This window comes from Hipposideros armiger, unplaced genomic scaffold (assembly GCF_001890085.2).
Source record: "Hipposideros armiger isolate ML-2016 unplaced genomic scaffold, ASM189008v1 scaffold_687, whole genome shotgun sequence".
Lineage (NCBI taxonomy): Eukaryota > Metazoa > Chordata > Mammalia > Chiroptera > Hipposideridae > Hipposideros > Hipposideros armiger.
The window spans coordinates 190,230-204,261 of record NW_017732037.1 but is presented as its reverse complement, the minus strand read 5'-3'; the positions used below and the strand labels follow the sequence as shown (position 1 = coordinate 204,261).

The 14,032-nt window shown below is 39.9% G+C and overlaps 1 protein-coding gene across 1 annotated transcript in view; it reads right to left on the bottom strand.

Annotated features, from left to right (window-relative positions):
* The window catches only part of BTNL2 (butyrophilin like 2), a 16,756-nt gene extending 4,568 nt beyond the window's left edge, over positions 1 to 12,188 (bottom strand). Inside the window, exons 1-6 of the mRNA XM_019626621.1 lie at positions 12,110 to 12,188; positions 9,881 to 10,231; positions 7,930 to 8,211; positions 5,945 to 5,965; positions 1,793 to 2,140; positions 486 to 767 (exon numbers count right to left, since the gene is read on the bottom strand). Of these exons, the coding sequence (XP_019482166.1) occupies positions 486 to 767; positions 1,793 to 2,140; positions 5,945 to 5,965; positions 7,930 to 8,211; positions 9,881 to 10,231; positions 12,110 to 12,188 (1,363 nt within the window). The remainder of the gene's footprint in view (positions 1 to 485; positions 768 to 1,792; positions 2,141 to 5,944; positions 5,966 to 7,929; positions 8,212 to 9,880; positions 10,232 to 12,109) is intronic.
* Positions 12,189 to 14,032: the final 1,844 nt, after the last annotated feature.

Here is a 14,032-nt window from a genome sequence, read left to right as displayed (position 1 = left end):
ACACACACACACACACACACACACACACACATTTCTTCCCCCTCTCTTTCCAGTTATATCACCACAATCACTGGAATAATGAGCGTGGCAAAGACCGAAATTACCCAGTCCACAGCCATGAGGGTGGTGCTGAGGAAAATTAGTTCCTAATCCAGAAGAAAACCCACCATGAGGAAAAAAAACAAAGTGATGTCATTGTTTTCACATCAGAAGAAAAGAGCTTGTAGATACAATGATGACAAAGTCAATTCTTAGAATTTAGTATATGACAATATAACCCTAGGGCTTCAGCTTGGGACGTCAGAGAGAAACTCACAGGACTAACATCCCTAGGCGTCCTGAAGACCAGCTTTGCAAGAGATAGCAGGAAATCTCATCAGAGAGATGAACACAAAAAATTAGAAAATAGAAGAGCAATATAGTAAGTCTGGGCTGGTCTTCATATTTATTTCCCAAAGTCGAGAGGAACATATGGAAGCACCAACCTGAGAGAGAAAAAGTTGCCATTTTCTCCTCCCCAAGAAGCGGGTTGCTGATGGAGCAGGTCACATTCACAACAGAGCTGTTTGTGACCAACAGAAATGCCTCCACATGGAACAGTCCATGGCTGCCTTGAGTCAGGACCTCTGAAAATGATGGGATTGCCTTTCCTTCTGTGTCCCTCCAATGCACATGGGGCTGGGGAAACCACCCTTCTGAAGTGCACATAAGCTGTATTTCTCCATTTTCCATTCCCTCCATGGTGATCAGTGGGGAAGAACCAAGTCCTGGGGGATAAAGACATAAAATGTAGAGTCTCTGCAAATGGCTATATGGTCAGTGACTTCCCTGAGAGGAAAGAGGGGGATTCAGAGGCTTGGGCAAGAGAGCAAAGCTTATCGGGGAAATTACGCTCCACTTAGGGATGAGACTAGCTAGAACTATTTCTTAGTTTGTTTTGTTTCCTTATTTTTATTTATTTCTTTTGTATTTTTAAAATCATTGAGGGACAAGTTAAGGGATACAATAAATTTCAAATTCAACCTTTTTTTCTTCAATAACTGAGAACAAAATAACTTTGACCATGGCATGGATCACATGGTTATGTGAGTAAGTGAGTAAGATATTGGGCTCAAAGATCAAAATCTTATAAATATGTATGTTCAATGGTAGAAAATGATGGAGTCCATTTAACATCACACTATGTGCTCCTGCAGATATTTCCTAAATATATTTATTAATTTAGACACAAAATTAATGGGGGAAACAAATAGCATATCCAAGATGTCAGCCTATATTTTCAATGGCATTTGCTAGCCTTGGAAAAATCAATTCTCACTCACAAATGTAGACAGTGGGAAATTATGATGCAGGGAGATATTTTGTCTTTCCTCCATCTTGCCAATTCTGTCAGTACTTATTATTTTTGTTTACATGTGGACCTAGTTTAGTCTTCAAATCATTACATTTCCTAGTAACTACACATTTCCCATAATTTTAATAACAGTCTGTGAAATAATGAGCTTTGTATAAAGTTATAGAGTAAAATCCTCAAATTTTACTAATTGTATGGCCACTTTTTGGAGATCCTAGAAAGGATACAAATTCTATACCCAAAGAAAAAATTGGTCTATTTGAGTTCATAGTCTTTAAGTACATACAACAGTTCTTGTACATCAGAGGGTTCAATATAAATTTGATGAGTGAATGGACATTAAGAAAATTTCAGGTTCCAGAAAAATTTTTCAGGAACTACAATATTAAAACAGTTGGAACTGATGTTGAATTCAAAATATCTCTCTAGAATCCTTACCTACTATCTTCAGATCCACACTGGCTTCCTGGTAGACACCATCTTTTTCAAAAAGGCAGCGGTACTGCCCATCGTCTGAAGTTCTGGCACTGTGTATCTGCAGGGTCAGTTTCCCCTCATCGATGGCATCAGTCACCAATGCTGTCCTCCCTCTATACTCTGCCATCTGCTCTCCAGTCACATGGTCCCCATCCACATACAGATAAACAGCAGGATAACGGTGGGATCGGACCCACCTCACCTCCATGCTCTGTGCATTAGCCTTGGGGGACAGGTAACAGGTTAATTGTATGTCTTCTCCCACTCTGACCAGGATGGGCTGGGGAGGTCCAATCACTTTTAAGGAAGCTATTAAAGACAACAGAAAAAACAACAACAACAACAACGAAAGACTCAAAATGGAGCAAATTGTGTCATCAGCAAGAACATCCTGAGTGGGGTTTAAGGACCCATGGGCACCCCAGGGGAGTTCTGAAGTTCAAGGTCACCTTTTGGAGATGCGGAAGTTTGGTGTAATCAAGATAGAGGTTGTCCCTGTTCAAAGGCAGAACCATCCCATTAGGTGTGCCAGTCTGAAAAAGATCACTAACGGAACCCTCACCTGCCCGTAACTGTAATTTTATTCAGATTACAGGCCAATAAAATAATTTTGCAATTAAAACTCCTAGAATAAAATTAATATTTATCACTTCAAATCTGCATGACCTTAAACAACTTCTCAATTGATGTATGCCTCAGTTTCTCAAACTATGAAACAAATATACCATTATCAAAATCATAAGGTTGTTCTGGAGTTAAAATAATCTATCTAAAACTCTTGGATTACCATGCAGTGTGCATGGACGTGTATACACTGAGACTAGAGGGCTATGGAGCAAATCCCACCCTCTGTCTTGGTAATGGGGAGTGGATGAAGATGAGTCTCAGGTGGATTTTTAGTCATGAAATGTGAAGAAACCTTCCCCTGGTTTGATTTTATATCTTACAAGTCTGATCTAGCCATCATATTTCAGTTCCCCAAGGACCCACATACATAGGGTTCTAAACACACACCAGCTCAATGTCCTCAGATGATTTTAAGAAAAATGAGATCAAGAATTGGGGAGGTTAGCCAAATACAAAATGCAAAACAATGATGAAGACACAAAAGGAGCCTGCTTTTGCCATTGCAGAGAATGGAAGTTTTTCTCTGACAGCTTTCCTGAATCCACTTCCGGTTCTCAGCAAGCCCTTGGCCAAATCAGTTTTGCTCTATTCTAAATTGAGAGTCATTCTTTTTCATCAAATGGTAGGAATGCTTTCACATATGTTATGATCATTTATAATAGAAATACAGGCATAAATTTGCATATTGTCTGGATGCGAGTCAATGACCAAAATGTCCTCACTGTGCAATTATTCAAAATCTGCTAGGTATTTCTCTAGAAAAAAAATCTCTGTCAACACAATTCTAATTTTCAGATTATTCCCTTATATTCTAGCTACAATTTGACTTCCAGTTATTTCCAGCATTTCATTTTCTTTGTCTTTCAATTTTACCTAAAACAATATTATCTCCATTTTATATGTATCTGTTAAAATCTAAAAAGAAGAGTCAGGAAAAAATGACCTATGGGTCAGTTTGCTGCTTTTTCTCCATTCATGTGTCTTACAGTGAATTACGTAGCAAAACAGACTGTTAGGAAAACATCCCTGTCGCCCACATGGGGATTTTCTCCCCTATTCATGGCCCTTGGTACATATCCAACCAAATTACCCTGCCAGGCATGGGTTAATTAAGAGCTAAAATAGATTTTAATGGAGCCTAAAAAAAGAAAAATGTAAGTTTGGAGATTTAATTGATTAGGTGTGTTATAGATATATGAAACTCCTGTTTTTCCAGAATCCAAGTGAAAATAAAGTTTAAAGTACTGGGAAAAAATCTCGCAGCCCTATTCATTAATAATGGTGTTCTACTCAAATAGGAGCCCCTCAAGAGCAGCTCTGTGTAATCTCCTTTTTCTATGCAGTTTTGCACGCAGCCTTATACACAATTTATGCTCACATTTATTGTTCTATTTTTGAGTATTGAATGTCTGCTCCTGAAATGCCTTCTGAATAACGACTGAAAAAATAAATCCTTTCTGGAGTGTGAAGTACACCAACTTTATACACTAATTCCTTGAAACCTGATAAGCTCATCATCATATCATATAATCCTCCTTCAATCAGCATATTCAATTAAGTGGGCTATCTCATTCCCCAAACATGCTAAATTATATTATATTATGTTATGTATATTATATTGTTACTTATATAATTTACATTACATTACATTAAATCATATCTAGACTCTTAGAACCCGATGGTACCTTAGAGATTAAATTCAACATGTTCATTTTAAAGATGAGAAAAATTGGGACCAATGATTTACTGAAATAAGTAAGAACTTGCACTCTTAAGTCAGACATAGATTAGAAAGCAAACATCACAATTTCTTGGTGGTTTTTGGCAAACCACATATGCCTCTAAGATTGTTTCCCAACTGTAGATAGAGTGATAAATCTATTAACCTTTATAATTACCATAAGAAAAAAATGTTCTTGTGAAGCATTTAGCATAGTACTGGGCATATAATTAATATTTCAAAGAACTAGTTATTATTTTTATAAACCAGTAACATCATTTGCCATCGTGGGAGCTGGGATTTTGGTCTCAAGACATCCACGGTGAGCTGTTTGCCAGCAGCCTTTTGTGGTGGGTCCTGGCCTCTGAGTTATAGTTCATGAGAATAACAGAGGGCTGTGAAGCTCCGGTCTCAGTCAACAGCACACCCTCAAAGCTCCTGAGGGCACAGCCCTCCTCCCTGCACCTGACAGGGAGCCAAGGGAAGCTCTGTCTTTTCATTTGTTTCACTGTGGTCCCAGAAGGTCAGCACAACTGAGAAACTACATGATATCAGATTGCATTTTGTGTGCTGGGTCTCCATGAACATATCAAGCTGGCTCAGATGCCTCTTTACCTAAAATCTTCCTAGTGAACAGAGACATGCGTCAACCTGCCTTTGGTTTTCTCCTCTGTAACAAACTAGCTCTGCTGGTTAAGGTTTCTGTCTGATCACGAGCAGATGCTGCCCCAGGCAGAAGGGGGTCCGGTCCGACTTGGAAGGTAAGACTCACAGGTGTGCAGCTCTCCGCAGATTATAGAGTTACATTTGACCTGCCTGAGGTCCTTCCCTTTTATGGTCCAATGGAATCGAAAGTCTCACACTAGACTCCAGTAGATATTGGGATGTGTTTGCCACCCTGATTTTCCTCAAAAAAAAAAAAATCCTACATGGGCTGAAAAGTGTGTTTAAGCTCACCTAACATGTGCATGCATGTGCACACACACGCACACATGCACACTCCGGTAACAGGTGACTTGAGGGACAGCAGGGTATTGATGGAAGAGAAAATAAGTGATACAAGTTCATATGCACCTGGTTAGGGAACAGGCTGGTTGTCATGGGCTGGGAGAGGTCACAGAACGGAGGAAGAAGGTACGGAGGTAAAGGAGAAATCAAAGTTTCAAATATCAGTTGGTTATTTTTTAAGCCGCTTTTCTTAGGTACAGTAAAATAATTCCTGCAGTCTAACTATTAAGAAAATACAAAACAAAACAGGAAAATCATTAGCTCTGGCTGCATCTGGGAAAGCAACCTCTCAATAGTGATGAGGTTAGCACCTACGGGGTGAGGAGCAGGTGCAGAAACCATAGCAGGGCCGGGGGTGTATGTGTGGGGGTGGTGTGGAGGTGGGGGTTCACCTCTAGTTAGCATGATGACACTGCCCTCATTCACACTGGACATGTTTTAAAAGGGCCCCCAGAGCCCTGCCAGAGGTCCTGTGCCATCCCCTACCTACTCTGAGGCAGCTCCCTTTCCTTCGCCCAGTAGGGCAAAGATTATGTCTGTGCCCCTTACTGGCGTCCATCTGAAGTTCACTGGAGTCGACGTGAACACTGAAAGTGGCCGGTGACACTGAACCTGAGACTTGGGAAAGTCAGGCTTCGGGTTCTCATGGGGATCACGAGGTGTCGCGGTAGTAGAGCTCGCGTGGACCAGGGAGTCTGTCTCCCCCTGGTGGGCGTAGAGGCTCGTCTACATTCGCGCTTGCTGCCAGCTCTACTTACCTAGCTCCGTCTGGACTTTCTCTGGGAAAAGAACGAGAAAAATATATTAAGCAATTTGTTCTAAGGGAAATAAGACAAAATATTAAAAATGACAAAAGCAAGTTCTACATTTTATTGGAAAGTTTGACTCATAAAAAGAAAATAAATGCTGGAAAATATTGATTCTTTCCCACGGATCACCTGTTAGTCCAGCTGTTTTTCCTTTTGTCTGCACAACAAAACTGCTCTCGGTTCTACCACCCCATAATTCTGTTTGCTTCTGATATTTAACATATTGATATTTAAGTATCTTATAAAAATAATACGTATTCTTTTAATCAATTCACAGAAAGTATAAACATTATGGACAGAGACAGTTATCATCTATAATTCCAAACTGAGCGAACTGAGAGATAAAACACACATGTGTGTGTGTGTGTATATATTTTTTTTTTGCAAAAAGAAAAAAATATATATAAATAGTGCCAAAAAAGTATGCACATTTTAAGAAAGGAAAACTGTATTAAAATTGTGATACTCAATATATACTGACAACAAAAGATGAATACACATTTGACTTCTGCAATTACAAGAGGTGTTAAAATTGGTTATCATTGTCCAGACACTTCTGATTACAATGAACTACTGCTTGAGCAATGTTGACCAAAGTGTCCACTTGTATACATTTTTTTGGCTCCCCTGTTGTATGTATGTATGTGTGTGTATATCTATCTGTATCTATATCTATATCGATATCTATATCTATCTATATCTATATAATCTATGGCTCATTTTCATATTAATATATAAAGCTTAATTTTTTCTATATCCACTTATAATGAGAATAACTATATATTTATATCTTTATATCTAAATATAGATGGTGTCACAAACATCTTGGTGCAGTTGTAAGTTATTTAAAGCAAAAAATCTTTACATGATTAGAAATGTCTGTTGATAGGTAGATATATAGGTAGATAGATGATCGATAGATACATGTAGTCTTTATCATTAAATAACCCAACATGAGGATTTTTTCAAATATTAAAATTATTTGAAAATATAATTTTTAATCAATGCTACAATATAATTTATAGTAACATAAGACACTTAAACTTCACTATTTTAGTGGCTGCTGTTTTTGCTGCTATTTATCTATGAAGCTATAATTAAAATGCTATTATATAAATAGTTTTCGCCACCTTTGACTATCTTCATATGATAGGTTCCTGGAAGTAATCAGCACAATACAGCATAGGAAAACATTTCCATTGAAAGAATATAGTTTTATTTTCTTTACAATGTGATGCATATTTGTGATTAAAGAATCTTGAACTTGAAAATAACTGGACTACCATTAGCAATAACTATTCAATTAAAATGTAGTATATATTTTTCAGTCATAAATGTTTTATAGATTTTAACACATATTACTAAATGTTAGATATTTTTCCTTTTTTTCTGGAATATGAAGTTCTTTTCAATTAAAGTATAGTTGGCATACAATATTATAATATATTAGTTTAAGGTGTACAATATAGTGATTTGACATTTATATACCTTATAAAGTGATCACCATGAGAAGTATAGTAACCATCTGTCACTGTACAAAGTTATAATGATATTGTTGACTATATTCCCTATGTTTTACATTATACCCCCATGACTTATTTATAACTGTAAGTTTGCACCTTTTAATCCCCTTCATCTTTTTTGTCCATTCCACCGACTGCCCAGCCCTCTGACAAGTATCAGTCTGTTCTCTGTATCTATGAGTCCTTTTGTTTTATTTTGTTTGTTCATTTGTTTAGTTTAGATTCCACATATAAGGGAAATAGTACAGTATTTGTCTTTCTCTGCCTTATTTCACTTAACATAACACCTTCTTGGTCCACCCATGTTGTTGCAGGTATTTTTCTTGATAAAAAAAAAATTAGGTGCAATGGAACAGTCCTGGAAGCTTTCCTGCTAGCCTGAACATCTTGGTCCTAGAGGCAGGCGCTCACCTGGGATGGAGATGACTGAGCCCTTCTCCTCAGCGAGGATGGGGTTGTGGATGAAGCAGGACACAGTCTCTGCAGAGGCACTCCTGACTGTAAGTGTGGCTTCCACGTAGAACAGGCCATCTTCATCTTGGACTTGATACTCAGAGACAGCCAGCAGCTTCTCTCCCGTGACATCTTCCCAGTAGACGTGGGGCTCTGGGAACCAGCCCTTTGCAGTGCATACAAGCTGGACTCCGCTTTCCATACATCCTTCCATGTGGATGTGAGGGGCAGCCCCCAGACCTGCAGAGGGAAGACAGAGGCCTGAGTCCGCAGCCCATGGAGACTGACCCCAGTGACATTGCCCATAGGGAGAGGGTAGGTCTGGGGGGGGGGGCAAAAACCATTCCAAAGTCTTCTTCCCATTCAAATTGGAGTTCACATACACTGCATTTTATCCCCTGTCTGGATATTTAGATTTTAGTACACGAACAGTGTTTTTCTTTGGATTCAGACAGGAGAATAAGAGAAAAGGAGGTAATGACATTTTGCTTATGTCTCTAGTACTGTAAACAAAGATGTGTTATAATTTTTTCATGAACTTCCCCATGCCATGAACTCTGTATTTTTCATCTTAACATTATTGTATCAGACACGCTGTCTGACATTTTGGATGACACCTTGAATCCAATTTAAATAGAATACTTAATATCAAGTAAGAAATCTCCTTCATGGGGACTATTCTTCCTATTCATTTTGTTGGTGGTTGTGATCTTGGGGTGTAAAATTGGAAGTTCCATGAGGAGCTCCTGTATCTAAATATTCCATTCAATGGGAAAATGTTTTTGAGACATCCTAGTTTTATATAATCATTAAATTCTTTCTATATTCAGCACAGCTCTCAAACTCAAACAAAGGGGACTGTATTTTCCATAAATGGTGATTCTGTCTCTGTCACTTGCTGGGGAACAGAGACCCACTCCCTTCACCTAGAGCCTTAGAAAATGTGTGGCTTATTTTCAAATGTTCCTGATATAGAAATGTCTTAGTATGTGCCCTCCCATCTCCACATCTCAGAAATACAAGGATTCTTTCATCCATCTTGAATCACCTTGAACATAATAATAACAATCATTGTTATGTGTGTTAATAAAAAAGGTGTTGGGAAGTGGCCTCATGGGAAGACATAAAGAGGAAGACATATTGGCGAAGGCTGTTAACATCTTCAGAGAACTAGTTCTCTGATAAGGCAAATGGATTTGCCTGATGTTTGCTTTAGCACACGGAGGAGTTATTCCTGCCAGGGAACCATACGACAGTTTACTTTTCAGATATTCGTTCTTCCTTAAGACAGACCTTTTCTTCAGTGAGCCCCTTCTTCTTGACTCCTTCCTGCTTTGCTAATACAAAGCATCATGCAGAACATGGTCATTCACGGTATGTCCAAAAGCATCCTTGGGTCCGCAGCTCACTGAACACAGTTCATGATAATCTCCATAAAAGCACATTGCTCTTACTTCTTTAGTCTCACCACTAGCTTTCTAACTGCAGGCATTGAACGAGGTGTTCGTGTCTCAGTTACTGCACATCTGCTTGTGGGTAGAGAACAATCGACTCCACTGAGATATGGATGCTGGGCAGTCAGCTAGACTCACTCGTAACTGACTGGCCCTTGCACTCCAGCCTATGTGGCACAAATTCATCTCTCAGCAAAATTGCTAATAACCACATGTCGTGGTTTTCAAATAATTGTCAAGAATAGTCAAAACTATTTAAGTTAAATGTGGGAATATTGCTTATGTGAGCTTGCTCTGTGGACTTCATTACTGCTTGCTTTCAAATGAATCAGAATGAGGGCAGGACATTAGGAATTGCCTTGATGATTAAAGGGAGTTCTTCAACCTGCAATAAGCTTACCACAAATTAATATACTTCTCCCTCTGAGAACCTATGTCTTCTCCCAGATATTCACCTGCTACTTTGAGCAGCAAGCTTGTTTCTCCGCAATAGTTCCCCTCTTGGAAACGGCACCAGTACTGCCCGTTATCAGATGGTTGGATGTTGTACATCTTCAGAGCCACACCTCCCTTGGTGATGTCATCCTCTATCCACTCTACTCGGCTTCTGTACTCCTCCATCTGCACCTTGGTCACCTCAGTTCCATTCCGGCGTGCAAGCAACACAGGTGTGCCGGTCTCCAAATGGTACCAGCTCACCTCCATGTGCATGGCAGTCCTTTTGGGGAGGAGCTGACAGCTTAGCAGGGCATCTTCCCCAACCCTGGCCAGAATAGGATGGGCAGGACCAATCACTCTGAAGTAATCTACAAAACAAAGTGAAAAAGAGGAAGCAGGAAATGCCAACTGGAAGATTAATATGCTTGCTTTGGAATGCCTAACCCTATCCAAAAGGAGGCACCTGGATGAGGGAGGGCTTTATTTACAATGATTTAGAGAGACTCAGCATGATGATTTGCACATTTGGCTGTTACAGAGACAATTTTGGGTACTGAAAATAACATGCAATTCAAAACTGTGAGTGTCAGTGTCAAGACTGTCACCAGATACGTGATTTGGGAACATATTTATTATTTTCAGTAAGATTTGAAGTTTGAAATCTCGATTTCTTCATCTTTAAGATACTACTATCATCTCTGGGTTATTTTTATTTTCAAAAAAGTTAATGTGTAAATCCATTTTTAATTAGGAACTTTTTTTTTTTTTTTTTAGCTGAGCCATCCTGCTACCTATTGGCAGCTCAGCGGCTGCTCAGCTCCGGCCGGGAATCAAACCGCTGTTACTCAGAGCTCAAACTCTTGAGCGAGCTCTTAACCAACTGAGCCACTCGGCCGGCCCTTAATTGGGAACTTTATTAGTGATTTATTTTATATTTTATAGTGATTTCACTTTATATTGTTAGTGACTGACTTTATAATCACTTTTCTTAAAATTAGGCAATAAATTTATTCAATAGATTTTTCAACTTTTCAAGATTGCTTTTGTCCTAGGTAAAAAGACTGAGCTTTCTCTCTCTTTCTCTCTCTCTCTCTCTCTCTCTCTCTCTCTCTCTCTTTCTTTGTCTGGAGCAAGTAAGACTCCAGTTCCTGGGGTTATTGTACAATGAAGTTTCTACAAGGACATTTTGTGGTGAATTGAGGGCAGTGATTTGTCTAGAGGGTTTGAGCCTTCCAGTCAAATTCTGAGTCATATTTGACTTCTTTGTAGTTATCTGCAAACTGAAGAGACGTTTAACAATTCTGCTTGCTGTTTTGTTTACTAACTTCATACATGGTGCATATTATGTCTTTCCCATCCTACAATGTCCCAGGGCCGCCTGCGCTTTCTCCGTGCAGATCCAATCCTCCTCAGAAGAAACCTCGCCTTGTTTAGCTGTTGCTCCACAGGTGCTGCTCAGAAGGTCGCTGTGGAACTTAAGTGGAGATCTGCTTGTATTCCTCACTGATGGAGTCTAAATATGAAGCCAGGACGGCAGTCATACCATCAGCTGACTGCTGTTACAGGCTGGGAAAATGCGCTGCATACAGGGGCGCGCAGCCTCAGCACATCACATAGTCCCGGCAGCTCTCCGTCTGGAGCCTGTGCCTTCCAATGCCCTGCCCCGGGCTTTCCCCACTTCACCGTACTGCATATTCCTTAGAGCCCTGATATTACCCACTGACATTGCATTTTCATAATCCTTTTCCAAGGTACGATATTTTGACCAACAAAATTCGGCTACTGAGGTTTCCAAGTCCGTTTTTTGGAAGTCTCTTTTTCTAGTTTCTTAGTTCCAAGTATGTTTTATGCTATTTAGTTTATAGCACAAAGCAGCCAGTTTTCTAGACCCCAAAATGCTGTCCTGAACATACGCAGGAGAGCAGCTGAATCATGTAACGTGTCACACGTGTGATTCAAGTGCTTTCCATGTACAGCCTCACTTAATCTGAAAGCCTGTGCTAGCCTCTGAGATGTAGGCATGTAGTTATTCTTATCATAGAGATGAGCACTCTAAGGCAGGAGATCTTCAAGTAACTGTCCACAGGTGACACAGCTGGAAGTGGAGGAGCCCTTTTTGGAACACAGATGCTTTGGCCCCTGGACCCCCACTCTTAATACTGTACTAGCCCTTTTGAATTTAGACCTCTGCATCTGCACCAGATCTCTGGGACACTGGGGCAGTGAAGGGAAGAAGGGAATCCTACCTGAGTGCTTCATGGTGAGCAGTACAAAGAAGAAGGAGGCAACTGCACCTGACAGACTGTATCCTGGAAAATCCACCATCCTCCCTGGAGCAAACACAAGAGAAAAAACACGACCATACCTAAATGAGAATGCAAGACCTCAAGCACACTCCACGGTGTCCAGGGGTCCTGTGGTCAGAACGAGGAATCAACATCTTCACAATCAAACCACAGAATAGACTTGGCTCCATTTCTCAGCAGTTATCAACCATTTCTGACCCCTTACTGATGTGTTGTAGTTTAAGCTATGTTTTAGGCCTGAAGGAAGAATTCTGATGGAAATAAAAAGCTCACCTGAGTTAAAGGGACAATAATATTTACATTTTAAAAATTCTCCTTAGTTCCATCTATTCTGAGCATGCAGAAATGACAGAGCAGGCATCAAACATTTTTCCTCATCCTTCTCCCAGTCCCGCCTGCAAATTCCTTCCTCACTTGGCGTTTCCTAGTTGTAGAGGGATGAGCAGGGAGGCTCTGTATCCTCACGCTGCAGCCAGGAAACCCTCCATCATTAGTGCCTCAGGAGAACCCAGAGGCAAGGGGGTGTCTTGGAAAGTAAAGAAATGAGTAGTGGAAATGGTGCTACAGAAGGAGATTGCCAAGGAAATAACCCTAAATGGTCTTTCAGTATCACCTTGAAGACACATAAGAATGAATCAAAGAAATAGGCAGAGATAGGCAAAACCAACACGCCCTTTGTACCAGCATTATAAAAACACTTCTGCACAGTGTGGATGGAAAAGGGGCCACAGGTTAAACCTGACAAGCTCAGGAGATTGAAAATAACCACATAAGATGGCGTGGGCAAAAAAAACCTTTCATAACCAAGTGGGCCATGGTGGGAAGTCACATCTTTAGCTTCCTTCATAAAGTTAGTCTGTGCCTTTTCAGTGGGCCTCTGTTTTTTCTGCAGGTAAGATAACATTTTAGGAATGTCAGTAATCCTTTTTCTGCACCAGAGCTGGAAACTGCAAAATTCCTGTTATCATGCTTATCTCCTGATTACCATCTCTTTGTGCTGTAAAAAAGCTAACTATCCTGCATCCACCTATGTAAAGGAAGTATCTGTCTTTCCAATTTACTTTTATCCAATCCCAGAGGTTTCCCAACTTTGCTGTTTCCTACCCCCTTAATCTGTCACCCATGGATTTCACTTAACCTTCCTCCTTTGATTTTATGTATAAAATAGTCTGTAAAAGGCCTGCCCAGTGGCTCAGTTGGTTAAGAGCTCGCTCAAGAATGTGAGCTCTGAGCAACAGTGGTTTGATTCCCAGCCCGAGCTGAGCTGCCAACAGGTGGCAGAATGGCTCAGCTAAAAAAATACAAAATGAATAAAATAAGCTGCAGACCGTCATTTTGAGGAGCATTTTCTCAATCCGTTGAGATTTTGCTTCCCGGCAATTGTCGACAGTTTGGCTTAAATAAACTCTTAAAAGTTTTCTCTTAGGCTGGATGTTTTTCATCAACAACAGCTAAAACGTTATTAAACTACAAGGACAAAAATAGAACACTAATTTTCGTTTCGAAAACTGAAAAATTCAGACTGAAAGAAGTCTGAGAATTATTCTATCTGAATAATTACTGAAAGAAAACTTGCCTCACTACGAGTAAAGGATCGTGCTCAGGAGCAATGGTAAGTTGGTTAATGCTTTTCTGTCTCTAGAAACTAATGCCGGCAGGATTTTATAGGGCAGGGGAAATCACCAGTCATCAAAATGGAGACTGAATCAAGTGGCTCAGGAGACTGTTTTTACTCTGTTATGACTCTATTTGCTTTAAAAAATGATGCATGCTTTCATCAAAATACCTCTAAGGAAACTGATAGAAGCCCAGTCACAATGCCTAGATCTGAAAGAGCATTAAAACATTTATATGAAAATGAGG